The 25,912-nt window shown below is 51.6% G+C and overlaps 1 protein-coding gene across 3 annotated transcripts in view; it reads left to right on the top strand.

Moving 5' to 3' along the window:
• Positions 1-25,912, top strand: part of DSCAML1 (DS cell adhesion molecule like 1) — a 364,102-nt gene that overhangs the window by 242,559 nt on the left and 95,631 nt on the right. For all 3 annotated transcript variants that reach the window (XM_027979838.2, XM_042232660.2, XM_042232661.2), the window contains exon 4: positions 24,559-24,705. In XM_027979838.2, coding sequence (XP_027835639.2) covers positions 24,559-24,705 — 147 coding nt within the window. The remainder of the gene's footprint in view (positions 1-24,558; positions 24,706-25,912) is intronic.

The raw sequence follows: 25,912 nt of genomic DNA, 5'->3' as shown, positions 1-25,912 counted from the left end.
GTCTAACTTCCTGTTAAGGGGTGATCTGAAGGCGCACGAGGAAAAGGGCATCTGCCTACCTTGCATTGCTCGAGTGAGAGGAGGGTCTTGTTCCCCGGGGTAGAGGGGTGCCATCCCACACAGCACACATGCCCAGTTTGCTACATGTTCCCTAGTGATCCCTATACCCCAATCGCCTGGAGCATCTGCTTCTGCAGCCTGAGCTGTTCTGCTCATCTGTGGCTGTGCCCAGGAGCCCTGGTACCCACCCTCCAATCTCTGTCCCTGGGCAGCCACGGAGCCCAGGCTTCGAGGCAGTTCATGGTCCAGGCCAGCCAGGACTGGGGAGTTTACGCTTTGTTAAGCATTTCCTGTCACTGCCTCATGAATTATTTAGTAAACGAAGATTAATTTTGCAATAATAAGGAAAGCCTCGAGGGGATGGGCAGTGGGGAAGAAGCAGTGCTGGCATGCCCAAGATGAAAGCCCATGCCCCACAGGCCAGGATGGCTGGGCAGAATCTTACGCCAATGTGCTCCCAGCCCATGGGCCTCTCCCAGGCCTGGTCCAGGGAGCTGGTGGGGTGGCTCCGGCAAGCTGCACAGAAGCTAGGTGCAGCACCCCTATCGTGAAGAAGCAGAGGCAGAAGCGCGGCAGGAATGCTTGCCCTCTCCAAGTTCTAGAGAGTTCTGGAAATAGCCTCAGCTAGGAGTCAACAGGCTGAGTTCTAATTCTGGCTTTCCCACTGGTAAACTGGGTGTCCTCACTTTTCTTCAACGTAAAGAGGATTAGTGGTCTTTGCCCTGTCCGCTTCACTGGGCCATGTGCGTATCAGATGAGAGAGGACCAATATAAGGTATTGAAAGGATGTGACAGTAGAGACAGGGACTCTGCAATGATGACAAGGCTGCTTCTCACCAGCTTGGACCATCACTTCACCCCTCTGGGCTTCTTTGTGTACTACACTGAGTTATCATGTTGATCAAATGAGATACTTTATTAAAACATCTACCACTGTGCCTGGCACGAAGCAGATGCTCGACGGCCAGCAGCTGTGTTAGAACTATTAGAATTTCCACCATCAGCATCATCCTCATTGCTAAGAGAATGCAGTCTTCTCCAGCCCCTGACTCCTTCAATATGTCCCTGGTCAGAGTGGTCCCTCCTCCCTTCCAAGAAGAGGCCGACTTCAGCCCCTCCTTTGCTCATTCTGCTTGCACCCTCCCTCCCAACAGCCAGACCTGTTCACTTGGGGAACTGGCCTCAGGAGCTCTGACCCAGGCTGCAGCTTCCTTGAGCTTGGGGCAGACCCTTCCCCTACCCCAACCCTACACCCCAGCTCCTGCTAACCTGGCCCTGACTCACCCCAGCCAACCCGCACATCTCTGCACCTGAACAGCACCCTTCACGTGGCCTTTGACCTTGCTCAGGTCTGTAGTCCAGTCCTCTCTCTCTCTGCCCTTCTTCAGCCTGGCCTCCTCCTTACCTTGCATTTCTCCAGGGCACCTGGACCTGGTGTAGTGGGTCCTGATGGCAGCTTCTCAGCTTGTTCACAGCTGAATGGCCACTGCTGCTTCTGCTGACCCCACAGCACCGGGTGCTGCCCTGAGTCTGAGACACTGGCTAGAGCTGACTCCCCATCCCCCTCCTCCCTGCTTTTTTCCCCCCCTCTCTCCTCTGATTCCACCCAACCAGGACTTCTCAGCCTCATCACTGTTGACATCTTGGACCTGATCACCCTTTGTTGAGGGGCTGCCCTGTGCTTGTGGGATGTTTAGTAGCATCCCTGGCCTCTACCTATCGGATGCCAGTGACAACTCCCCCTACCCAGGTGTGACAACCGAAATGTCTCCTAACACTGTTCCTGTCCCCTGAGGGGCAGAGTCACCCCCCCACCATGGAAACCACCATTCTAGGCCTTTCCCCCCTTGGTCCCTAATGCTGTCTTCCTGGGGATTGTCCCCTCTGGCCTTCTCCTCATCTCAGAGCCATACCCCCTTCCCTCCCATTACCACCACCAACACTTTACACCCCAGACTGGACTAATCACCTTCTCTAGCTAGAGCCACTGCTCTTTCCTCCAGTTGCCTAAAGCCAGGCCACTCAAGATGGAGACAGCAAATGCAGATTGCACGTAGAAAAATGCTTTGTTGGAGCCTGGGGCCTATCCTTTGTTTTCTGCTCAGATGAAAGGGAGGAAGATGGACTGGGGCTCTGGGAAGCTGAAGCTCCACTCCCTCCCGACTTCCACTGCACCCAACCCCACTGTTGACCCCGGGGCCTGGAATTGAGGGGAGGGGTGGTGGGGGGAGCAGGGAGTGGGACTGGGACTGAGGGCCCAGAGGGGCCTAGTTTCCTCCAGGACAGGCGGCCTGAGCCAGTTCCATGCTCTGCAAAGGTGCAGAAGGCAGGTGGGAGCGAGGCTAAGCCTTCTCCCTGGAAGCCAGGGATCCCAAGTCCATGTCTGTCCCAGGGAAGCGGCCGGCAATGGCAGGGGCACTTGCAGCCTCATCCAGGAGGTCCCTTCTGTCTCCTGTCAGCGCCTCCTCTGCCAAACTGTCTCTGCTCTTGCTTCCCCAGGTCCCCATGCACTTGACCTCCCATCCATGGCAGTTGACCTCCCATCCGTGACACTTGACCCTCACTAGAGTTTCTAGGGAACATTTTCACTTCTTTTAGTATTACCATGAAGGCCTCCAAAGAAATCCTCTTGCTTGTTTTAAAGGATCCCTCATCCAAGGTCTAATCCAGCTTCAAGCCCAGCTGGTCCTGTCTAGACAGGCCCTTCCCTGCATCCATGTGCAGGAAAGACAATGCTCCCCACTTACTGGGGAGATGCCAACATCTCACCTCTTTATCAGCACTCTCTGCCCCACAAAACCAATTTAACCCAACAAAAGTGGATCAGCATCACAGCTAAGAAGATGCAGGTAAATGGACTGTTAAGTTCTAGGTGGCTGGCTGCAAAATGATGCCAACACTTCCTCCAGTGCATATAAATCCTGCTGGACAAGTTTATTCCTCAGAGCACTTGACCTTCACTTGGAGGCGGAGGACATGACCACATCCATCTCTTCAGCTCCCGGCCTTCATGCGGGCACACGGGTGGTGTGCCTGCAGCACCAGGCAGAGTCTCTGCTACCTGGGCTCTGGAGTCAAGCAGGATCTCATGTAGGGCATGTTGATAGGATCTTGTTGTCTCTAGCTTTTCTCCATGTCCCCTCTACCTGCTTCCTCTTGGACCCACTAGTAGGGCCAAGTTGGAGGATGGGAGAGACTGGGCAGGACTTTGATGACTGTGAGCTTGGAAAGGAAAAAGTCTGGTTCTCTCTCACTCACCTCCCAGTCCCTAGCCTCTCTCTCTCTCCCCTTCCCTCTTTCTCCCTCCCTCCCCCCCCCTTTCCCTCCCTCTCCTTCTCCCTCCCCTTCTCTCCTCTGTAGACACAGCCCAATTCATCCTTCTAAAGCACTCTTCCCATCCTACACACCACCACCCAGAAACCTTCAGATAAGCCCAGACTCCTTGCCCTGGTCTTCAAAGGCTCTGCCTTCCAGCCCTCCCCTGTCAACCCCCTGGACCTCCTGTAGCCCCCAGTTTACCCCTCAGCTCCATGCACAGGTTTTTTGGTCCATAAACCTCCCACGGGAGCTAAGGACGAGCCCGCTCCCCCAGCTTCCTTCAGGGTCACAGAGCACCTGTGTGCCTGGCCTCGTGCTTATCACTTGTAACCTTTGAGTGAATGAGTGAGTGAGTGAGTGAATTAGTCTCATGTAATTGACATGACGTGCCTGAGATAGATCCCATGATGAACCCTCTTTGGCTCATGTGGAAACTAGCATGGAGGCCTTGGAACCTGGCCTAAGTGACATCAGTAAAGGACAGAGTCAGGTCTTGGCCCCAGACTGCCGTCTCCTCTCTCTCTCCAGCAGACCCCTCCCTCCTCCCTTTCCTCCTCGTCCCTGCCCCGTCTTCTGTCAGGTACCAGGATTCCTGCAAAGGCTTCCTGCTGCTGCCATCTCTGGATTCCCTGCTGCCGCCCCCCACACTTTTGCCAGAGAGCTTTTCATGAATCAGAGTGGATCGTGGTGGTTCAGCTGACGGGTCTGCAGCGCTGACTGTGTGCCTGGCTCCTGAGCGCCCAGCCACGATGACACTCTCTCCTCAGCAGCCCCTCCATGCAGAGACTACAAGGCAAGCTCTTGACACTCTGGCCCCATCACGTCATCGCCCCCTGCTCTGCCCTGATTCCCAGAGGCCCCCAGCCCTGTCATGCCTTATGCCTTCACCCCCACACTGGGAAGCAGGAACCCCCACACCAGGAGGCAGACACCCCAACTCCGAGAGGTGTCCTTCAGACCTCAGCTCAATGGTGACCTTGTCTCTGAGAGAGTGGTCACTTGGTCCTCTGGGTTCCCCAGAGCCTCAGGCCACCCCTCTCAGGGAACCGTTTCTATGGGTCTGAATCCTCCTCATCCAGTTATGAGCCCTTGGAAATCACGAAGGTGCTGGTCCACTCATCTTACCCATCACCTGCCTCGAAAGACTAGGGGTCCAGACCTTAGATCTCGCCCTTCAAGGAGCTCACTGTCTAAAGGGGAGAGAACACGAAAATAGCCCCTCTTGAGAAAAGTGATAAATCCCATGAGAGAGCTGGGCATGGAGTACTAGGGCAGTCTGGACAAAAGATAACTCACCCATCCAGGGCAGTGCCCACCCTAAATGCAAAAGGCCATGGAGGATGCCTTTGGGCCAATAAAGGAGCCCACTCAGAAGGAAGGGCTTGCAGAGGGCCTGGGGGGCACAAAGGCACAGGGCCAGATGTTTCTAGAAGATACAGGGCCCCATCATGTCAGAGAAGCTGGAGCAGGAAAACTAGAGGCTGGAGGGGTGGAAGCAGCCAGAGGCAATGAGCTTCAGAAACTGCCTCCGTTAGGACGGCATTTGGCTGCATGTAACAAGAAGTCATCAGCAATGGCTCAGCCAAGTTGGAGAGTTGTTTTCCTCATATACCAGAGCCTGGGAGTAGGCAGCTCAGGGCTGGCCCAGTTGCTAAGAAACCAGACTTCTTTTCCCTTCCTGCTTTGCCACCCTCATGACTACCAGACAGGCTCTGTGCTTCTGAGCCATATATCCATCTTTTTAGCAGGAAAACGAGGAAGGGCAAAGGCTAAAAGTTTTGTGCCAGTAGAATCCGCCCTTTTGTTATTATTTTTCATTATGCTAGAATACACATAACATAAAATCTGCCATCTTCATCATTTGTAAGTGTATAGGAGAAGGAAATGGCAACCCACTCCAGTTTTCTTGCCTGGAGAATCGCAGGGACGGGGGAGACTGGTGGGCTGCCGTCTATGGGGTCGCACAGAGTCGGACACGACTGAAGCGACTTAGCAGCAGCAGCAGCAGCAGCGGTGGCATTAAGTACATTCACACTGTTGTGCATCCGTCTTCTAAATAGTAATGTTTAAGTTCAGTTTGCAAAACTGAAATTCTGTACCCACTAAACAACAACTCCCCATTTTCCTCTGCCCTTGCAGTCCAAGGGACTCTCAAGAGTCTTCTCCAACACCACAGGTCAAAAGCATCAATTCTTCAGCACTCAGCTTTCTTTATCGTCCAACTCTCACATCCGTACGTGACTACTGGAAAAACCATAGCTTTGACTATAAGGACCTTTGTCAGCATCTTTGTATCTGTCCCTAATTTATCACAGCACCAGGTATATAATAAGTGCTCCATAAATGTTGAATGTTCCCCTGACTTCTCTTTATCTATCTATACCCCACACATCATTCAGCACCTACTGAGAGTCCTGAGTCCTCCAGGAAGCCCTCCCCCCTCCATGACTTTTTGTCTGGCCCTTCTTGCTGTGCCTTTGGGTCTTTGTGGGAATGAGGGAGACACCCTGACTTGAACTGTTTTCATTGCTCCATGGATGTGACGTCTCCTTCTCACCTGGATGCCAAGCTTCTTAAGGATTAGGACTCTGTCCTTGACCTCACTCTTTGTTTCCCCAGGCCAGCCTGGGAGAATTCTGAGTGCGTCATGGGCCCTTAATACACAGATACTAGGTTTGTGCCAAATGAAGTCCCTTGTCTAGTCAAAGACAAAGCCATGGAGTGATCTCCTGGCAGCAGAAATGACTGGATTTGAAACTAAAGTTTCAAGCCCTGGCTTCCTACTTGCACGTCCTTACCTCCAGTAAGACACTTAACCTTGTTATCTCGACTTCAGAATGACCCTGACAGTCGCCTCTATTCATGTAAATGGTTCACAGATTGCAAGGTCCTCTTGTCCACGTTGTCCTTTTAATCCTGACAAGGACCCTGTGAAGTAGGTAGGGCAGGGTTTGGGCTTCCCTAGTGGCTCAAACGGTAAAGCGTCTGTCTGCAATGAGGAGACCCAGGTTCAATCCCTGGATTGGAAAGATCCCCTGGAGAAGGAAATGGCAGCCCACTCCAGTATTCTTGCCTGGAAAATCCCATGGACGGCGGAGCCTGGTAGGCTACTGTCCATGGGGTCGCAAAGAGTCGGACATGACTGAGCAATTTCACTTCACTTCATACTCAAGATGAGAAAATGATTGCTCAAGGAGGTTAAGTGATTGGCCCAAAAGCATAAGCTATTAAGTACAAGCAAGGACCCACTGAGCTCTGAGCCCTATAGTTCCCTCTCTGCCTCTCTCATGGAGGCAGAATCAGGGAGAGAAGTGAGAAGCTGGACAGAAACATGCTTGGCAAACCCAGGGTGTTCTTTGCTCGATCCGCAGCTGCATAGACAGGGATGGTCCTCTTTGACCCACGAGAGATACAGCAAGATGGGGATTTGGTGAAAGAAAGAGGATTGAGAGCCTGCTTTTCTCCAGGCACCTGTTGTTCGGTCACTCAGTCGTGTCCAGCTCTTTGCAACCCCATGGGCTGCAGCACTCCACGGTTCCCTGTCCTTCACTCTCTCCTGCAGTTTGCTCAAACTCATGTCCATTCAATCAGTGATGCCATCCAACCATCTCGTCCTCTGTCGTCCCCTTCTCCTCCTGCCCTCAATCTTTCCCAGCATCAGGGTCTTTTCCAATGAGTCAGCTCTTCGTATCAGGTGGCCAAACTATTGGGCACTTATGGGTTCAGACAATTGGCAGGGCACGGAGGGTATTCCCAGCAGGGACTTAGCTGTCAGGGAGGGGGGTTGCCCCTGGCCCCCAGGGCAGGGATGGAGCAGAGTTCTCTTTCCCCGAATGCCTGCCTCTCAGAGGCCTTCTTCCCTGGAACCTGCATCTCTATAACCACAGCTCTCCTTCCTTCTCCAGGGCTCAGCCCCCATCACACTCTCCCTACCTCCCCTTCCCCTTCTTGCTTCCTCCTTTCGAGAAGCATAATGAGTTTGATAAGAAATTGTCTTGTTAACAGGATTAGCCACGGAAATCTCTCGTCCCCTCCCATTCATTCTGTAATGCTCCTGTCTCATGTCCTGTAATTTTCTGCTGGTATCAGAGGCCCCGGACCACCTCAGGAATATTCATTTCTACTTGTTCTTTGATCGTGTGACTGCTGATATGCCAGGACACCCCCCACAGCCGCTGGGCCACCGAGGCCTTGTGAAATTACACCGAGGCCCTCACTGGCTCACTCCCTCCAGAGCCAGCGGCTTTCAGATTTTCTGCTGCTGTGACCCACCCCCTCCCACCCCAACTCCTTCCCACCTCAGCTGCCAGTTCTATTGGTCTTTAGCTTAAAGACCAAGGAGGCAGATGTTACACCAAAGCTTTGTTTTGTTTGTTTTAGTTGCCAAGTCGTGTCCTACTCTTTTGCAGCCTTGTGGACTGCAGCCTGCCAGGCTTCTCTGTCCATGGGATTTCCCAGGTAGAATCTTCCTGACCTAGAGATCAAACCCAGTCTCCTGCACTGGCAGGCGGGTTCTTTACCACTGAGCCAAAAGCGCATGCTGGAGCTTACCTGGCAGAAGAGTGCTAGATGAATGCCCCACCCCCATGGCCTCCTTTCTACCCTTCCCCCTACATGTATCCCTCAGAAGATTCTAGAAAAGGAGAATACAGAAGTGTTTGGTACGGTGGATGACAGTGTCAAGCTTTGAACCTGGGTTCACTTCCTGGGTCTGTGGCACAGACAATTTCCCCAGCCTCTTTGGGCCTCAGTTTTCTCATCTGTACACTGGGAATGATGATGCTCATCTGCAACCCACGGAGTATAGTACCTGATACATAATAGCAACTCAGTTCATGCTCTTTTCCTTCTCTGCTCTTTCAAGACAGGAATGCTCCTGAGGGTGGGGCATACTTGGGATTTACCAAGAAATTATTGTTTCGGCTTTGACTCATATCCCCAGATTCTTTCCTAATACCAATTCCTTCTGACCTTTGTCCTCCCAAATTTCTTTCTCTTTACACTCTTTTAGGGACTTGTGCAGAGGAATCTTGATGGCCCCTTCAACATTAATTAAAAGAAAATGCAGCATATAAGGTGAATCCCAAGAAAAGACAGCGGGAGAAGAAAGGAATTGCCTGTCCTGTGCCCCTAAACCATGGTTGAGGGCAAAGCAGAGGGTCATGCTAGGCAGAAAGCCGGCCTCTGCATCAGTAAGTGATTTTCAGGGAGAGGCAGAGATACAGGGGGGCGGTGCCAGGAGGATGTAACCTACCCAGGAGGTAGAGAGGAAATCACTGGAGTTGGAAGAGGGGTGACTAGAGCTAAATCTAGGTTAATTTGGAAACAATTTTGTGATCAATTACACAGAAAGTGCCAGAGAGCAAGAGGTGGGAAATTGCACCTATGTGGGGAATGAGCTCAGAATTCCAATTGTGTGGGGAAGCCAGGGAGTTGGCGCCACTCTGGGCAAGGTGAGTGCAGCAGTGCGTGCCCAGGGGAGCTGGCGGGGCCAGAGCTGTGCTGAGAGGCCTTGTGTGTAGCCGGAGCCAGTGTCGCGCTCAGAACATACACACACCAGGAGCGTAGCCTCCCCGTGCGCCGGGCCAAGGAGGAAGCACTTACCTTGCTTATTTCTCATTTCTCGTTTAATGTTTGTATGTCCCTGAAAGATGGCTATGGTCAGCAGCTCACGTCAGTAACAGACCTACCAGGCCAGACCCATGAAATCCCATGGGGGATCTGAGGTGTCTGTCCTCAAGGAGCTGTGCAGTCAGACAAGCTGGGTCCAACTCCCAATTATGTTGTTTTCAGCTGAGTGACTTGGGCAAGCTTCTGCGTCTCTGTGAGCCCACTTTTCTCATCTGTGAAATGGGAATGCTACTGCTGCTCTCGGGGTTAAACTAGAGCCATGCCTGTGAGCTATCTAACCCTCTGGCTTCACATAATGGAAGTCCTTAAATGAGAAGTACCTCCCTATCACCCTAGCCTTTTCCTCCCCTCTGTGTGCTGCCACCAAGGAAGACGCCACTGATGCATAATTCAAATCAACAACAAAAAGCAAGTGTCTGATGAAAGCTGGATAAGGGGTACAGATCTTACAAGTTAGGGGAGGAAGAGATGAGAGAGAGCTAGATGGGGGAGAGGAGGTTCCTAGGTACATAGGATGTAATTTAGAGCCCAGAGGTGCTGAGATTGCAGGGCTTTGGGGGACAGTGAATGCGCTGGTGGAGTTGGGGCAAGTGCTTCTGTGTTAACATCACTTCTTTGAGACAGACTTGTTTTGAGAACTGATGAGATACAAATGTGGATGGGACTGTGAGCATTTCTACCTTTCCTGATAAGCCGGCAGCGCTGGTGTGTCATAGAGTCACGTTGATTAGCCTGTAAATAACAAAAACAGATGTTCAAAATAGCAAAACTGCCTAGGGAACAATCTAGAACCACCAACATGAGTGGTCACTCCAAGCTCCCAAGTGGGTTGAAGTAGACGTTAGATGGATCTCCCTTCCCTGGAAGCTGGGTAGTCATAGCAATGAGAGCTATTGCTTATTTGAACTTTCACCATGCAGACACCAGTCAGGTGCTTTAATTCTTGCAACAACTCCAACTCTGTGTGGTTGGAACTATCACTGGCAGAATTTTAGAGAAGAATAAATGGAATCAGAGGGACGAGGTATGTTGTGAAGATCACACGGATGGAGCCAAAGTTTGGCTGACTTCAGAGCCTAAGTACTTACCATGGGGTAAAAAGGCTGAGACCCATGTGCTCGCTCCATTCATCATGCATTCGCTCAACAGATATGTTTTTGAGCATCACCACGTGCAGGTTGCTGTACACAAAACTGAGCAGTCGCTGCCTTCATGGAGGTCATGGTCTCATTCGTGAACACGCCCTGGGCCAGGCCTGGGCAGTGCTGGGGACTGGAAGGCAGAGGTGGACAGCCTGCCAGCTGCTCTCAGCCGCTCATCATGGGAGCATCATCTCTGCAGCGTGTGGACACGGAAGGCCTCTGAACCAGGCCTGGGGGCGGGAAGGTGGTGAGTCTGGAGGCAAACACAGGAAGGATGGAGGGATGTCTCCACTGCTGTGGCAGGGCCCCTGGAGCCACATAAGATGACTTCGAGAGGCCATGGTACTGTGTCCCTTTTAGCCACACCTCCTTCTGGGACACTGTCAGACCAGCTTTCTCCTCCCCATCGTCACCAAACAGAGCCCCAAGGAAGGGACAGGACAAGAGGAGGCATGAGCTTCTGTGGGGCACTATCTCTGCTGCAGACCAGAGGCCTCACAGGCCCCAGTATCATCAGCACCACCTCCTGGACGAGGGGCTGAGGCTCAGAGGGTCCCTCTCGGGCCCTGCAGATACTAAGTGGCAGAGCAGCTCTCCCACCGGCAGATCCGGTGCTCTGTCAGTTGTGTATTTGCAGCCCTAGCCCAAAGGTACTGGGAGTTCAGAAGAGTCATGTATGCGCTCTTTAAGGCACCTGCAATCTACTGGGGATAGAAGAATGACCCCGCAGAACAGGTGGGAACATCCAAATGGGAAACTAGAGGCCCTTCCAGGTCCCAGGGTGCAGCCCCAGAATCTGAGTCTGCAGAAGGGGAGAGGGTTTGCACTAGCTGGACTCTCCAAGGGGCCTTCTAGAAGGAAGGCTTGAGAAGGACCTCGCTGAGTGCAGGGGAGTGGATGGCCCTCCATGCAGAAAGGGACCAGTGGGAATGCCCGTGGTACCAGGATGCATCAGAGCGAAAGCACAGCTTTGGGTTCAGATAGCTCTGCTTTGTGACTTGGGGCTAATTGCTTTGAACCCTCTGATTCTCAGTGTCTTCATCCTTTAGAGAAGAAAAATCCTCTGCCACAGTAAGGCGAGATGAAAGGAGAAAGCCCCCGGCACAGTGCCTGGTTTCCTTCCCATTGTTTTGAGCCTTTACCCCAGAGCAGCAGCCAGGACCCACCCTGCCCTGCCCTCAACGGGCTTGCAGTCTAGGGACAGTGCCAGGTCTTGAGCGACAAGTGTTCAGGGAAGAGGATGGGAGACAGAAGACATGTGGAAGCGTCTTCTTGCGGAAGGGAGTGTGAGCTGAGCCCTGGGGGATGGGGGCAGCGGGAACTTTGGGAAGGAGGTGAGAGAAGTGTTCTGAGCAGCAGCAAGGCACGGGAGGAGGCAGAAGCTGGGCACTGTAGAGGACGGAGGAAGGCCGTGGTGCCTGGAGCTGGGGCCAGGGCCAGAGGTGGAATGAAGGAGGGCCAGGGGAAGGATGGCGGGCTTCAACCGCCCTGTTAAGCATTTGGGTCTTCATCCTAAGAAAAATGGGAAGCCACAGGATGGTTTTCAGTGGGATTAGATGTCCATTTTAAGAAAATCTGGCTATAGTGAAGGGGAATAAATTAGATGAGACCACCAGTAGGTATGGACACCTAGTAGGCAGGCCCTTGATCCATAGTAGGCCATTTATGGTACACCCAGTGTGTGTGCTGTGGAGAGAGTCCGTGCTCTGGGGAGGGGGTGGGGAGCATGGAGCAAGGCCCTGGGGTCAGAATGGATCTCTTGCATCTGACCCTTCAGAGCCAACCAGGGTAAAAGAAAAATGCCAGCTACTCAGCAGCCCATGGGGATTCTGGGTGTGGGTGGTCATTCAGAGGGAGGGACAGTGGGGTGAGGGTCTGGAAGCCGAGCATGGAGGTTGGTGGAGGCGGGGAGACGGTGACCATCCCTCCCCGCTCCTGCAGGCGATGGCCTGGCTACTGGGGTTCTGTCGAAGCAGGGCAGCCTTCCCAAATTTTAATAACAGTTATTTCTATTACACCGCAAGCATCTGCCACAGGGCACAAGGAGCTATGTAACCCCCGCAGTGGGCACCATAAAAGTGGGGGTGGGGGCTCCAGGGGGAGGGTTGGAGGCCGCCGCTCCCCGGCTGGGCTCCACCATGTGCAGCAGGAGGAGGGCTGAGAAGAAAGAGGCTTATTTCAGCACCCTGTTATTATGGCATCTTGTTTTCATAGTTTGTTCAACAAACCTCTCTCCCTCTCCGTCTCCCCCCACCGCTCGCCTCTTTTTTTTTTTCATCTTCCTCTCTCAGCAAATCCATTTAAATGCAATTCTATTCTTAAAGCGCCCCTCTCATGCATGTCTAATGAATGTCAGGGAAATGCTATTACAATGGGGCCGAGGAGGATCCGATCGGCGGTGTGTGTACAAGTCATTTGAAAGGAAGCCTGGGAGCGCTCCAGTTTTATTACAGCATAATTAGAAATAAAATCTTGTTGCAATAGGAGAATGAGAGATGTGTGCTAATCCTGTGGTGCAGGGAGATAGAGCTGTGTTTAGAGGAAAGGACTCAGGCAGAGAGAGAAGCTAGCCCCTGGCCTTCTCCAGGATCCCCTTCCCGAGACCCTCCATCCACGCTCCCACTGTGGTAACCCCAGCTCCCTGGGCACTGCTCTAGACACAGCACAGACCCCCTTCTAGATCTCCGCTGCCCAGAGCGGTCAGTTGGCAGGCTCCTGGGGAGCTGAGCCTGGTCTTCCTGGAAATTTACATTCTCCCACCTGTGAGAGGCCAGTTGTGGGCAGTTGGGAGGCTTGGAGGCTGAGACCTCAGTCAAGTTCTGAGTCTGCCCCCCTTACAGGGGTTATACATTCATTCATTCAATCATTCAGACCTTCAGTAACCACTGACCTTTTGTGTGCCAGGTACTGTGCTGGGCATGTTCATTGACGTTTTTCACTCTCCTAGGAAACAGGTTCAGAGAGGTTCAGTGATTCATCCAGCATCGTTAAACTTGAGAGAGGAGTACAGTTCCAACCCTGCATCTCACTCAGGCCAGACTGTGTTTGCTCCATCATGCTGTTGGCTTGCCGGGTCCCCCCGCGGTTTCAGACACCTGCCCCCCCCCGACTGGAACCCCTCTCCTGTAGAGCCCCAAAGGCAGAGCTGAAGATGGGGACCTGGCTAGTCCCTCTTCCTCCTCCTCTTCCTCGGTTCGCTCACTGTGTCTGACCCCTTGCAACCCCATGGACCGTAGCCCGCCAGGCTCCTCTGCCCCTGGGATTCTCCAGGCAAGAATACCAGAGTGGGTTGCTGTTTCCTCCTCTGGCTGATCCCTCCTATGGGGTAGAAAGGGGCATCGACCCCTAGTTCCACATCTTCTTCCCTGACCACTCGCCATGTTATCTCAGAGGTGGTGGAGATAAAGGAGGGGCAGAGGCCATTCCCACAGGCCCCTGGGGACACATGTGGGAGGTGGGGCCACCCACTTGGAGCCCGTCACACTAGCCCCCCGCCCAGCCTGGCATCACGGCTTTGGAGATGAACACAAGATCACGGTGTCTTCCCAAGCACCTGAGAGCCCCTGTGCCAGAAAGCAGACAGTGGACCTGTAACCTGTCCCTCAGAGGCTGTTAAGCTGCATACCAAAGGCCCCACCTCCGTCCATCCAGGCTCCCTACGACCCAGATATGCTCGCTCTGCCTGATTTCAGTTCGGTGGGGAAAGAGCAGTGGGTCTGGAGACAGGAGCCCTCTCCCGACAGCGCCACTCTGACCCAGACTGGCTATGTGACCCTCTCTCAGCTCCCTCGGATGCCCTGTGCAGCAGTGGGTCAGGCTGAGTGGTTGATGCCAAGTGTGGACGAGGCTCCCTGAGTGATCGCAGCCCCATTCCCTGCTCTGGCGCCCAGCCCACCTCATCCCTCCCTCTGCTATCAGCACCCTGAGGGGTCTGGGGACCAGTCTCTCCCCACCCCTCACGCTGTCACTCTCTGACCCAGCCTGTGAGGTCCACCTGATGCCCGTCAGGACCAGCTCGTCCCTGTCCTCCTCCCCATTCCTGCCCTCCAGTCCTCACCCCAGTGTCTTATGGAGCAAGAGCCAACTCCAGAATCTTAGCACTGAGGGTCCTCAGGGAATCGCGTGTCAGGAGGGAGAGTACATTCATCTTCTAGGGCTTTCATGACAAAATGCCAGACCAGGTGGCTGGAACAACAGAAATGCAGTTCTCATAGCTCTGGATGCTAGAAGTCCAAGTTCGCAGTACTGGGCCCTCTCTGCTTGGCTTTGAGAAGGCCGCCCTCCCCCACATGGTCCACCCTCTGTGCCCTCACATCCCTGGCATCTCTTTTCTTCCTATCAGGATGCCTGTCATATTGTATTAGGGACCCTTAAGGCCCAATCTTCCAAAACAGTCCCACTGTGGGGTAAGGCTTCAACTGGGGAATTTTGTGGGGACACAAACAGTCCATGACTGGGAGGATCTAGGACTTAAAGCAGGCAAGCCAGAGCCAGGACTTGACGCTCCCCCGTAGCGTCTCCACTCTGCTGTAGCTCTCTCCCTGGGATCTCAGGTGATGGGATTACAACCCTGGGGTCCAAGAGTCCAAGGAAAGCGGAGGAGGCAGAACCAGGCCTTGGCTTCCTTTGGGTTTTCCAAACCCAGGCTGGCAGGTTCCCCCAGGTCCCTCACCATCAGCAGGAATCACAAAGGAGTGAGAGGAGGGTGCTCCGCAGAGTCAGCCTCCAATAGGTGCCTGTAGGCTGCCCTGGTGCCGGGCCCCCAGCAGGGCTAACCCTGCCAGCCCAGAAGAGCTGATCACCCCCACCCACCTGCCCTGGGAGGAGAGAGCGGTCCTGCCACTGGGGTGAGTCATCTCATTGGTGTCACGAACCACCCACAGGCTCCAAGCAGCAGGAGGCCCCCACTGTTTTTGTAAATCTCCATTGGATGGAACAGGAACTAGTAGCCTGTACTGACTGCAGTTTTTTGGGAGGGCTGGGGAGGGGGAAGTGGGGGTTCCTTGGGGGCCAAGTGAGGCATCCTGAGGCCACCTGGGGAAACTCTGGGCTTGACAGACGATCTCTTTTCACACAAGAGAACCGGAGACCGAAGCCTGATCTCAGTGAAAAGCTTCATACATTCCTCCTGCCTCTCTTCCCCTACACACCTCCCAGTGCTTCCTGGGGCCTTCCTTGTCAGGGTCGCCCACCCCCAGCTTCTCTCTACTGCCAGGACTTATTCATTCAACACAATGCCAACACAAACACCTACACCCCACATACATGTTATGGACACATACACCCTGCGCTTTTACATACTTCATATTACACAATAACATGAAGTTATTACCTTATTGCTTATTATGACAGTAGCCTCTCCTTACATGTATACAGTGCCGTACAGGCCACAAAGCCCTTCCACGGCCATCATCACGTGGGCACTACAAAAGAACCCTGTGAGCCCAGAAAAACCAGGGGTTAGGGTCCCCAGTTTGGAGGTAAGAGATCAGAATCCCAGAAAGGTTAAGGGATTTTCCTAAATCCACACAGTTGGTAGGTTGGTAGGTCTCAAATCTCCCATTTCTGACTCCAAATACAATGCCCCATACACCCACTGTAGCACAGGCCCCTCCTGAGCTGCTGCCTGGGGCTTCCCTGCTGGCTCCCACCTGCAAATGCTAAAGACATGGGGTCGATCCTGGGGAAGATCCCCTGAAGGAGGAAATGGCAACCCACTCCAGTACTCTTGCCTGGAGAATCCCCATGGACAGAGGAGCCTGGCAGGCTGCAGTCCATGGGGTCACAAAGAGTCAGCCACGACTGAGCAGCTGAGCAACAACAGCAAGCTGCTACAGGTCCCTGGACACAAGTTTCCTTTCTCAAAGGCCCAATTCTGGAAACCTCTAAGATGCAGCAGGCTGAACTCACCCCAAGGCAGGCTGAGACGGAGTCACTCAGGGCAGTTCAGTTCCTGAGCTCGCCTCTTTGCAGAGGGGCGGGGTGCCACGCTGCCACCATGGCTGCGTTACGTTGCCTCGTCTGATTGTCGGCCCCGGGACTCTCATGTGGTTCCATCTCGGAACAGCGAGCTCTGTTAGTGGGCAAGGGCAGCATTTCTGCTCCAGTCTCCTAAGGAGGAGGCAGGTCTTGATCAGGGATGGGTAATGGGGGTCGAGCCTCAGGTCGGCTGGAGAAGAGGTGTCCTTGTCCCTCCCTTTCCCTGGGCCCAGCCTCCATGGGTCTCCACGTGTTTTAGGAGCTCCTGGGCAGTGTAGAGCCACCCCCTGGCTAGGGGGCTCTCCCTGAAGATGAGTCAGCCAGGGTGTGCACTCCAGACTTCCCAGCTCTGGTCACTGTTTATCTCCTTTTTTTATTTTTTCCTTTAGCTCAGTCTGGTTTTAGTGTCTCAGCCTGGAGCTAAGAGACTGAAACAAGGATCGGTGGTCTCACGGGGGAGCAGCGGCCCAAATCATTGCAGCGTGGCAGCAGGGGTTAGAGAGGGAAGAGACCCCAGGGTGGGAGGGACCTCGGCGCAGGACCCAGGCCTGAGGTGCAGCAGTCTCAGCCCGTTGGAAGTGCCTGCTCTACGGCAGGATTCATTCAGTCAGCACGTGTTCACTGAGCATCTAGGGAGCCAGGCACGTTCTGGAGTTGGGATGCTAAAATAACTCCTCTCAACACCATGTGCTCTGAAGACAAGAATTTTGATAAAGGGGTCAGGCAAGGCCTCTCCAAGGAGCTGGCATTTCAGCTGAGACTGAATGGGACGGGGTGTGAGTCAAGGAAAGAGCATGCCATTTCTACCCCAAAAGGCCCGGGGGTAGAAATGAGCACGTGCACACTGATTTGACTTGGAAAACCACTGTAACAGATGATGTTCACGAGGTCTCGCTACTCAGCTTTCTTTAAGCTAAGAATTTTTAAATTGCTAGGAGGAAGGAAACTTAAAAAGTATCAGTTTAAAAAAAAAAAAAAAAAGTATCAGTTTATTTCCCTCATTTAATACTTAAGTCTTCTATGCAGTATCTCAGTGCTTCTTCAGCCTCTACTGAATTACCTCTGGTAGCAAGAAACTCACTACGTCACAAACACACTCATTCCAGTTCTTCATAATCTTGACTTTTAACATTTTAATTGTGGTAAAATACATATAATGTAAAATTTTCCATCTTAACCATTTTAAGTGTTCAGTAGCGTTTCAGCTTACAGTTCACTAATGTTTAACATTATGGATGAGATGGTTGGATGGTATCACCGATTCTATGGACATGAACTTGGGCAAACTCCGGGAATTGGTGAGGGTCAGGGAGGCCTGGCGTGCTGCAATCCATGGGGTTCCAAAGAGTTGGACACAACTTGCTGGCTGAACAACAACAACAAGCACGTTAAACAGCTCCTCATTCCACCCTCCCTCTAGCCCTTGGCAACCAGCATTCACTTTGTGTCTAGGAATCTCACTATTCTAGGTACCTTTTATAAGTAGAGTCACACTGTATTTGTCCCTTTGCGTCTGGTTTATTTCACTTAGCCTCATGTCCTCAAGGTTTGTCCATGTTACAGCAATGTGACAGAATTTCCTTCCTTTTAAAGGCTGAGTAATATTCCATTGTATATATAGACCACATTTTCTTTATCCATTCACCCATCAACGGACACTTGTGTTGCTTCCTTCTCTTGGCTATTGTGAGTAATGCTGCTGTGAACAGGGGTAAACAGGTATCTTTTCAACACCCTGCTTTCTTCTTTAGGATATTTTCCCAGAAGTGGAATTGCTGGATCATATAGTAATTCTATTTTTAATTTTTTAAGGAACTACCATACTATTAAATCTTGACTTTTGAATGTTCAAAATCGTTATTTTTGAAGGTCTAATTGAGTAGAGTAGAGAAAATGATTAGCAGTGGCAAGAGGTTTGCCAGACGTAGAAACACTCAGAAATGGGAGTGGGCTAATCTGGGAAGGCTTCCTGGAGGAGGCAAATTTAGAGCTGGGAGCTGCTTTTTCTGAGTTGCACATGAGGATTAAACAATGGTAGAATTTGGGGAAGTTTCTTTCATTTATTCATTCATGTATTTATTCATTTCATTCTGGAGATATTTATCAAGGGTCTATTTTGTGACCAGCACTGCTTTCGCACTGAATGAAATGGGAAACTATTGGAGGGCTTTAAGCAAAGGAGCTGCGTGAATCTGACTGAGACTTTAAAGCATCACTCTGGCTGCCTGCTGGGAGCAGAAGGGGTGGGAGCAGAAGCAGGGAGGCCAGTAAAGAAGCTGCTGTCCTGCTCCATCCTTAATTCCCTTCCTTTGCTCTAGAGGCTGCGTAGGATCTGTCCAGTTCACACCTTCCAGCAAACCCTCACCACCCCCGCTCCTCTGCCCAGGACCCTCTCCCGACCAGCTCGTGCCTCCTGAGAGCAGGGAGAGAGAGGGGCCCACCATTGCAGAAGGCAGATTTTTCTCCCCCAGCCTTCAAGGGCCGCCAGGAGCCCTGAGGTTTCTGACCATTACCTTTCTGTGATTACTACAGCTCCAGGGAGTCTCCAAGGCCCAGCTCTCTGACCTCTTGGAAAAAGACAGAAAAGTTGCTGTCAGCTCAGTTATCACTTGTGTCCAGGGCCTCTGAATTGCCAAGGAGGGCCTCCTTTAGTTCCAGGTTCCTGGGAGGAAGGGGGAGACTGCAAGAAACCTGGCCATGGGACGGGGCAGAGAGCCCCCCAACAGCAGCCAGCCCTCCATCTCTTGAGATGGAGCTGCTTGTGCTGACATTTAACGAGTACCACCCAAGTGCTGGAGACGGTTCCCTGCAGTAACTTGTCTTTCATCCAGTTCTTCCAATACTCCCAACAACTGTGTGACCTAAGTCCTATTTATTATCTGCATTTTCCTGAAGCAGAAATGGGACTCAGAGAAGTCTGGTGTAATTATAGAGACATCCACTGTCAGAGTGAAGGGCCTTACAGTTTGGTTAATCCAGGGGTTCTCCACCCTGGCTTCACATTACATCAGCCAAAAAGCTTTTTAAAAATACCAATTTCCAGGCCATACCCCTAGAGATTCTGAGTTTAATTTTAAAAGCTCCTTAGATGATTCTAATGTACAAACATAGTTAAAAATACATATCTCCTCCACCTCTTCCCTCCTTGTACAGGTGGGGAAGCTGAGGGCCTGAGAGAGGACTGGACTTCCTTCAGGTCACCCTGCATCCATTTCCCAGGGCTGCCTTAACAAATGACCACAAATGGGTGGCTTAAAACCACAGAGATTCACTGTGTCACGATTCTGGAGGTCAAAAGTCCAAAATCAAGGTGTGGGCAGGGCCCTGCTCCCTCTGCAGGCTCACAGAGGTGAGGATGGTAGGAGGGGGTGAGGATCTTTTCTTGCCTCTTGCTGGTTTCTGGGGTCACTGGGAATCCTTGGCATTTTTTTTTTGACCATGCCACCCAACATATGAGATCTTAGTTCCCCAACCAGATATCAAACCCATGCATTGGAAGCATGGAGGCTTAACCACCGGACCACCAGGGAAGCCCAGCCCTTGGTTTTCTCTGCTCACAGTTACATCACTGCAGTCTCCACCTCCATCTTCACAGGCCTTCCCCTTGTGTGTCCCTGCCTGTGTAAGGACATCAGTCATACTGGATTTGGGGTCGACTTTATTCCATTATGGTCTCATTTTAACTTGATTCTATTTGCATTCACGAGCTCTGTATGGACACTTTTGTAGGGGACGCTATTCCACCGAGGATATGCCTCCTCATTAGTGGCAGAGTTAGGGTGCCAATTCAGTCTCCTAAGTCTCAGTCCTGGGCTTGTCCCCAATGCTGGGTGGCTTGGCCCCTCTTTATCTTCCTCTTCTCACTAATGGCTTCCACTGAGCCCCCTTGTCACCCTCTACCAGTCCCCATTACTAAAGGCTCAAGCTTCCCTGGTAGAAGAACATTCTTCTAACTGTGGAATCCCAGAGGGCAGAGGGCAAATTCAGGACTTCCCCGTGGAGCCCAGTTGAGCACACAGGGATGCTCCATGGAGACTTGATAAATGGGGCCAAACTGAATCGAATGGATGCCTGTGCCTTTGTGAGGAAGTGAAGACCCTTCTGATAGAAGCAATCAAGCAGAGGCTGGCTAAATGTATGTCTCTATAAGAGGTGCTGTTATTCTGGGAGAGTCAGCATAGCACAGAGCTTTAGAGGAATGTAGCAAGTAGACTAATGGTCTAGGCGCTACCCCTTATTTTCTGGGTGACTGTGGGTGGTTTATTTAACCTCTCTGTTCCTTGGCTAGAAACAACAATAATGTCCATTTCAAAGGAGTGTGGGGGTTAAATGAAATAATGTTCATAAAGCCCTTGGCCTAACATGTAATGGGGGCTCCGTAAACCAGATCACCAGGAGAAAGGATAATAGAGTATTCAAGTAATAATAAAAAGAAAAGGATTCATTAACCACGCACAGCACTCCCCTGGTCTTGGGTGTGTTCACAGATGACACTGCAGACTTTGAGATGTAACAGACAGGCAGCGCCAAAGGCAGAGTCCACACTGGAGCATAGTTCCATGTCCTCGTCCTAGAGCCTAAGGGAAAATGACCCTCCATGGGCACACTCTTCGCATTTAGAGTAGAACAGTTGTTGTCACTCTGACTTGACCACTAAATGTCATTAGTACACCCCCCAAGTTTTGGTAACAACCAAAAATGCTCCCAGACACACATGTCCAAGTGGCCTCAGGGTGGAGGCCAGACGTGGTAGTCCTGCCTGCCACTCCATCCTTCCTCCAGCTGGACGCAGCCTACCCCAAGGAGGAGAAACCAAGACATTGGGATGGTAATGGCTCCTCTCCCCAATCCAAGGACAGGTGGTCCCACTGGGCTGCAGAGGATGAGCTGCCAGACTGCCAGGGCAGCCCCCTGGAGCCAGCCTCGGAGGCTAGCCGTGTTTGGAGTCCCGGACCCACCCCCCACCAGCAGACTATGCCTCCTCCCCCTCCACACCGAATGCCTTTCACTCTGCAGGCCCCCTTCTCCATCCTTCCCCAGCGGGGCCCATCATCTGATTCTCATCAAACATGCAGAACTGATGTCGCACACATCCCCCCAGTGGGGATTAACATAATACCCCTGATTTCTCCTTCCCCTCTTGCTCGCCATGCATCCCCCTGACTGCAGCCTGCCTTTGTTTCAGGAGGAGCGATACACTGTATCTGGAAATGTTACTGCAATTAAATATGCACAAGAAGGGGGGAAGGGAGGGGGAAAATGAGGACAATGAAGGATGTGAAACATCAGATGCAGCAGCTGCTTGTTGCTATAGAAACCCCAGATCCCCACCACCATCACCACAGCACCCCTCCCCAACTTAAAATTCCTCAGGGCCAAGTGCACCATTGCTGGTGTCGATCTGAGGATAACAGGGTCCTGGCTGTCCAGGCTGGAGCACCTGTGGGCCGCTAAGGCTGATTTTGGGGCGTTTCCTGTTTTTCCTCATCCCACCACCTCCAGCCCTCATACTTCTGATTGGCAGCAACACCCTCCAGTCGTCCTGCATTCCAGCCGCAGTTACATAATAAATTACAAGAGCGCTTCCACGTTTGACTTTGGGATGTCTCAACATGGAGACAAAGCGGCAGGTGCAGAGTCTGGGTGGAGAGACTGGCTTCCTCCGTGCTTCCTGCTGGTCCTCTGACTGCCAGCAGCAGAGCCGGGCTCCTTCCTGCCTCTTTTTCTTCTTTTACCCACAGCGCTGAGTGGGGGTCTATAGAGCGTGGTCTTCGTGTTGGAGGGGGCAGGGCGGGGGTCCGCAAGCTCCAGGCAGCCTGCCAGCTGGCCAAGTGTTCCTCTAAGGAGATTCAACAAGATGTTACTCAGTAGGGATCTGCATGAAGTCCCGGACCCAGATCCAATTAGCCGAGGGTGTCCAAGAGTGGAGAGAGGGAAGGTAGCCTAGAAATAGCTTGTGGACACATAACAAGGACCTTTAAATCAGAGTATGAAGCAGTAGTAAAATTGATCTGCCCCTCATCCCTACTCAATCCCCCCTGAAAAGTTAACGCAGCTTAGGTGGGTGGTTGGTAGCCCTGCTCTATTCTGCCCTCCTCAGATAGATCCCCACCCTCAGCAAAATGCCGGGCACCTAGCAGTCTCTAAATCATGTCTGAGTCTTTGTGACCTCTTGGACTATAGCTCTCCAGGCTCTTCTGTCCATGGTATTTCCCAGTAAGCATACTGGAGTGGGCTGCCATTTCCTTCTCCAGGAGGCCTAGTCATGTACAAAGATATATGGGAAGGAGAGGAGAAGAGAAGGGGCGTGGGGAAGTGGGAAAGAGGGAGGAAAATTTAAGAGATTTGTAGATAAACCAAAATGTATTAAGAAGCCAGAGACCAGCTAGATTGAAGAAGCTATTTGAAACCCTACTACATAACAATTAAAAAATATAATCCTTAAGACTCTTGAAAAGTCAAAGAGCCTGATTGCTGCCTTCCAGTGTGTGAGGGAGTGTGTCAGTCACATGAGTTTAGGCTGCTCTGTAGGGCTACTCCAAGGAGTAGAAACCAGGATCCATGGAGACCAGTTGTGACCAAGGAAGACCTTTCTCAAAGTCAGCACGGTCAACTTCACAATGGGTCGCTGAATGAGGTAGTGAGTTCCCCAGCCCTGGAGGTATTCAGATGAAAGCCAGAGAAGCTTTGTCAAAGAAGCAGTCAAATGCATTCAGCTTTTCAACCCTGCGGTTCTCCAGGTTTCATTGTTGGAAAATGTCCTTTCAGGAGGTCCCTGTCCATGGTGCTGAGATCTTGGGCTTTTGCTTGGCAGGATGAGACACCGCAAAATACTCCTAACCAGAGAGTGTCAGAGCTCTTGACTGAGAGGGTTCACTCAGCCCCCAGGTGGGAGGAAGCAGACCTCAAATAACAGGATTTGAAGTGCATGGGGCTCCCCAAAATGTTTCCTTGTGAAAGCCTGGCAGTCTGGTGTTAGCAAGTCCTTTGTCTGAGGTCAGCATTACCCTCTCTCCAGCAGCTTTCTTGTAAGTCATCATCACTGTCCTGATTCTGATGCCCCCTCTTGTAGAAATGGCAGCCTGGGCTCTTCTGTGTCTGCCTGGGGAAGCAGCTACGCCCTCAGAGAGCAAGGATGAGGGACCCTAGGTTAGCTTTTCCATCTCAGTCTGGCTGGATCTTGGGTGGGAGACCATAAGCTTAGAGAGTCCCAAAGCCAAATACAAGCCTTTCCCCAACTTTGAGTCCATATTCTCCCCATTTTAAAATCAGCCCTAAAAAAAACAAATAAAACAAAACAGCCCTGACCAAGCTCAAGTTCAGGGTTTGCCTTAGGATCTTGGACGAGGAAATCCACTCTACCTCTGAGTGGAGTCTTATCTTATAATCAGCCAAATGGGTGAAACTACTCTTTCCTTCCCGCTTCCCAGCCAAGTCACCACAGGGAGACCACAGAGAGGGCAGGGAAAGTAAAACACAGTACAAGCGCCTTGGCCTTGCACGATGAGGGCTTCCCTGGCGGTCCACTGGCTGAGACTCTGTGTTCCCAATGCAAGGGGCCTGCGTTCGATCCTTGATTAGGGAACTGGATCCCCCATGCCACAAGTAAGGATCCTGCATGCTACTACAACTAAGACCTGGCACAGCCAAATAAGCAAAATAAATAAACAAATAAAAAAGAACTGCATGATGAATTAGCATCGTAGCTCTGCATCTCCGCACCCCCACCCTTAGTATAACTTAGTCTCAGTAATTGTTTCTTGAGTGAATAAATAGCTGACATTGAAAGAAAAGAATTTAGGCTTGTTTGGCTCAGTGCAGGGGGAGAGCTAGGTGCTGGCAAAAGGCCTGAGTTCTGATCCACTTACTGCCTGTGTGATTTTAAAATGGGGATGACACCTCAGACAGTTGTAAGAACAAACAAGCAACGATTGTTAAAGCTTTGCAAACTCTTGCCAAGAGATAGGAAAGAGGAGGACTGATACTCCGTAAGTGAGCACTTGCTGAGTGCCAGACACTTTATTATTTTTGTCATCATTATATCCACTCCATGAAGTATTATTTGCACTCTGTTGTGCAGATAAGACTCAGACAGCTTAATTAACTTCCCCACAGTCACACAGCTAATAAGTGGAAGAGTCAGATTGGAACCCAGATCTTGACTCCAAAGCCCTGCATCTTTCTGCGAAAAGCTGAAGCATCTACACTTAAAGGAATAATTATTGTGATTTCTCTTTGTTTACACGTGGAAAATGCTCATCTGCGAGAGATGCTCTCCTCACAGCTTCAGCCCCTTTTCCCCATCATCTCCCATCCCCTGGGCAACAGGGCAACCTGGCCGAGCAGAAGTCCAGGTCCAGGCCCGAGTTGCTTCTGGTGGCAGGTCCAGCCAGAGAAGTAATCAACTGTGTCCTGATTATGTCTCCAGAGAACAGGTTTTTTATCACTTCCCACGGCGGGCTGTACATCTCTGACGTGCAGAAGGAGGACGCCCTCTCCACCTACCGCTGCATCACCAAGCACAAGTATAGCGGGGAGACCCGGCAGAGCAACGGGGCCCGCCTCTCTGTGACAGGTAGGCCGGAGGGCTGCAGACGAAGGGAGGGTACCAGCCCGACCCCAAGACCGGGTGGGCATGTCGGCTCCATGGATCAGGGAGTCTGCCGTGTAATCAGGGCATTCAAGAGAAGCAGATTCAAGAACACAGGTACAGAAAGCATTGAGCAGACCTTGTCTGGTTTGATTGGGGATGTTTTTCATATCCAGAACTCTACAGTTCAATTCTTTTCAGGAGTCTGCCTGAGAAAGCTGAAGGCCCCTGAAGAGCTGTTTGCTGTTTTTGTTTAGTCGCTCAGTCATGTCCATTTCTTTGTAACCCCATGGACTGTAGCCTCCAGGCTCCTCTGTCCATGGGATTTTCCAGGCAAGAATCCTGGAGTGGGTTGCCATTTCCTTCTCCAGGGGTTCTTTCTGACCCAGGGATCGAACCTGCATCTCCTGCATTGGCAGGCGGATTCTTTACCCCTGTTCAGTTCAGTTCAGTTTAGTTCAGTTCAGTTCAGTTCAGTCGCTCAGTCATGTCCGACTCTTTGCGACCCCATGAATCGCAGCACGACAGGCCTCCCTGTCCATCACCAACTCCTGGAGTTCACTCAGACTCGTGTCCATCGAGTCCATGATGCCTTCCAGCCATCTCATCCTCGGTCGTCCCCTTCTCCTCCTGCCCCCAATCCCTCCCAGCATCAGAGTCTTTTCCAATGAGTCAACTCTTCACATGAGGTGCCCAAAGTACCGGAGTTTCAGCTTCAGCATCATTCCCTCCAAAGAAATCCCAGGGCTGATCTCCTTCAGAATGGACTGGTTGGATCTCCTTGCGGTCCAAGGGACTCTCAAGAGTCTTCTTCAACACCACATTTCAAAAGCATCAATTCTTTGGCGCTCAGCTTTCTTCACAGTCCAACTCTCACATCCATACATGACCACTGGAAAAACCATAGCCTTGACTAGACCACTGTACCATTTATCAAATAATGGGGGATATGGAGCCCATCCCCTCTCTGCTTTTTTGCCTTTGCCGCCTGGAAGCTCATAGATATAATCTACTGCTCCAACGCAGTAATGATTGGATTGGATTGGATTGGATTAGGGAGATTTTGTATTTCCTTGTGTCTCTTCTTTTTTTTTTTAAGATTCTATTAGTTTATTTATTTTTGAATACATATATACCTTTCGTTAGGGGCTTCCCCAGTGGGTCAGCAGTTAAGAATTAGTCTGCAATGCAA

This window comes from Ovis aries, chromosome 15 (genome assembly GCF_016772045.2).
Source record: "Ovis aries strain OAR_USU_Benz2616 breed Rambouillet chromosome 15, ARS-UI_Ramb_v3.0, whole genome shotgun sequence".
In the NCBI taxonomy this organism is placed as follows: domain Eukaryota; kingdom Metazoa; phylum Chordata; class Mammalia; order Artiodactyla; family Bovidae; genus Ovis; species Ovis aries.
This window is presented reverse-complemented; position numbering and strand designations above follow the sequence as displayed.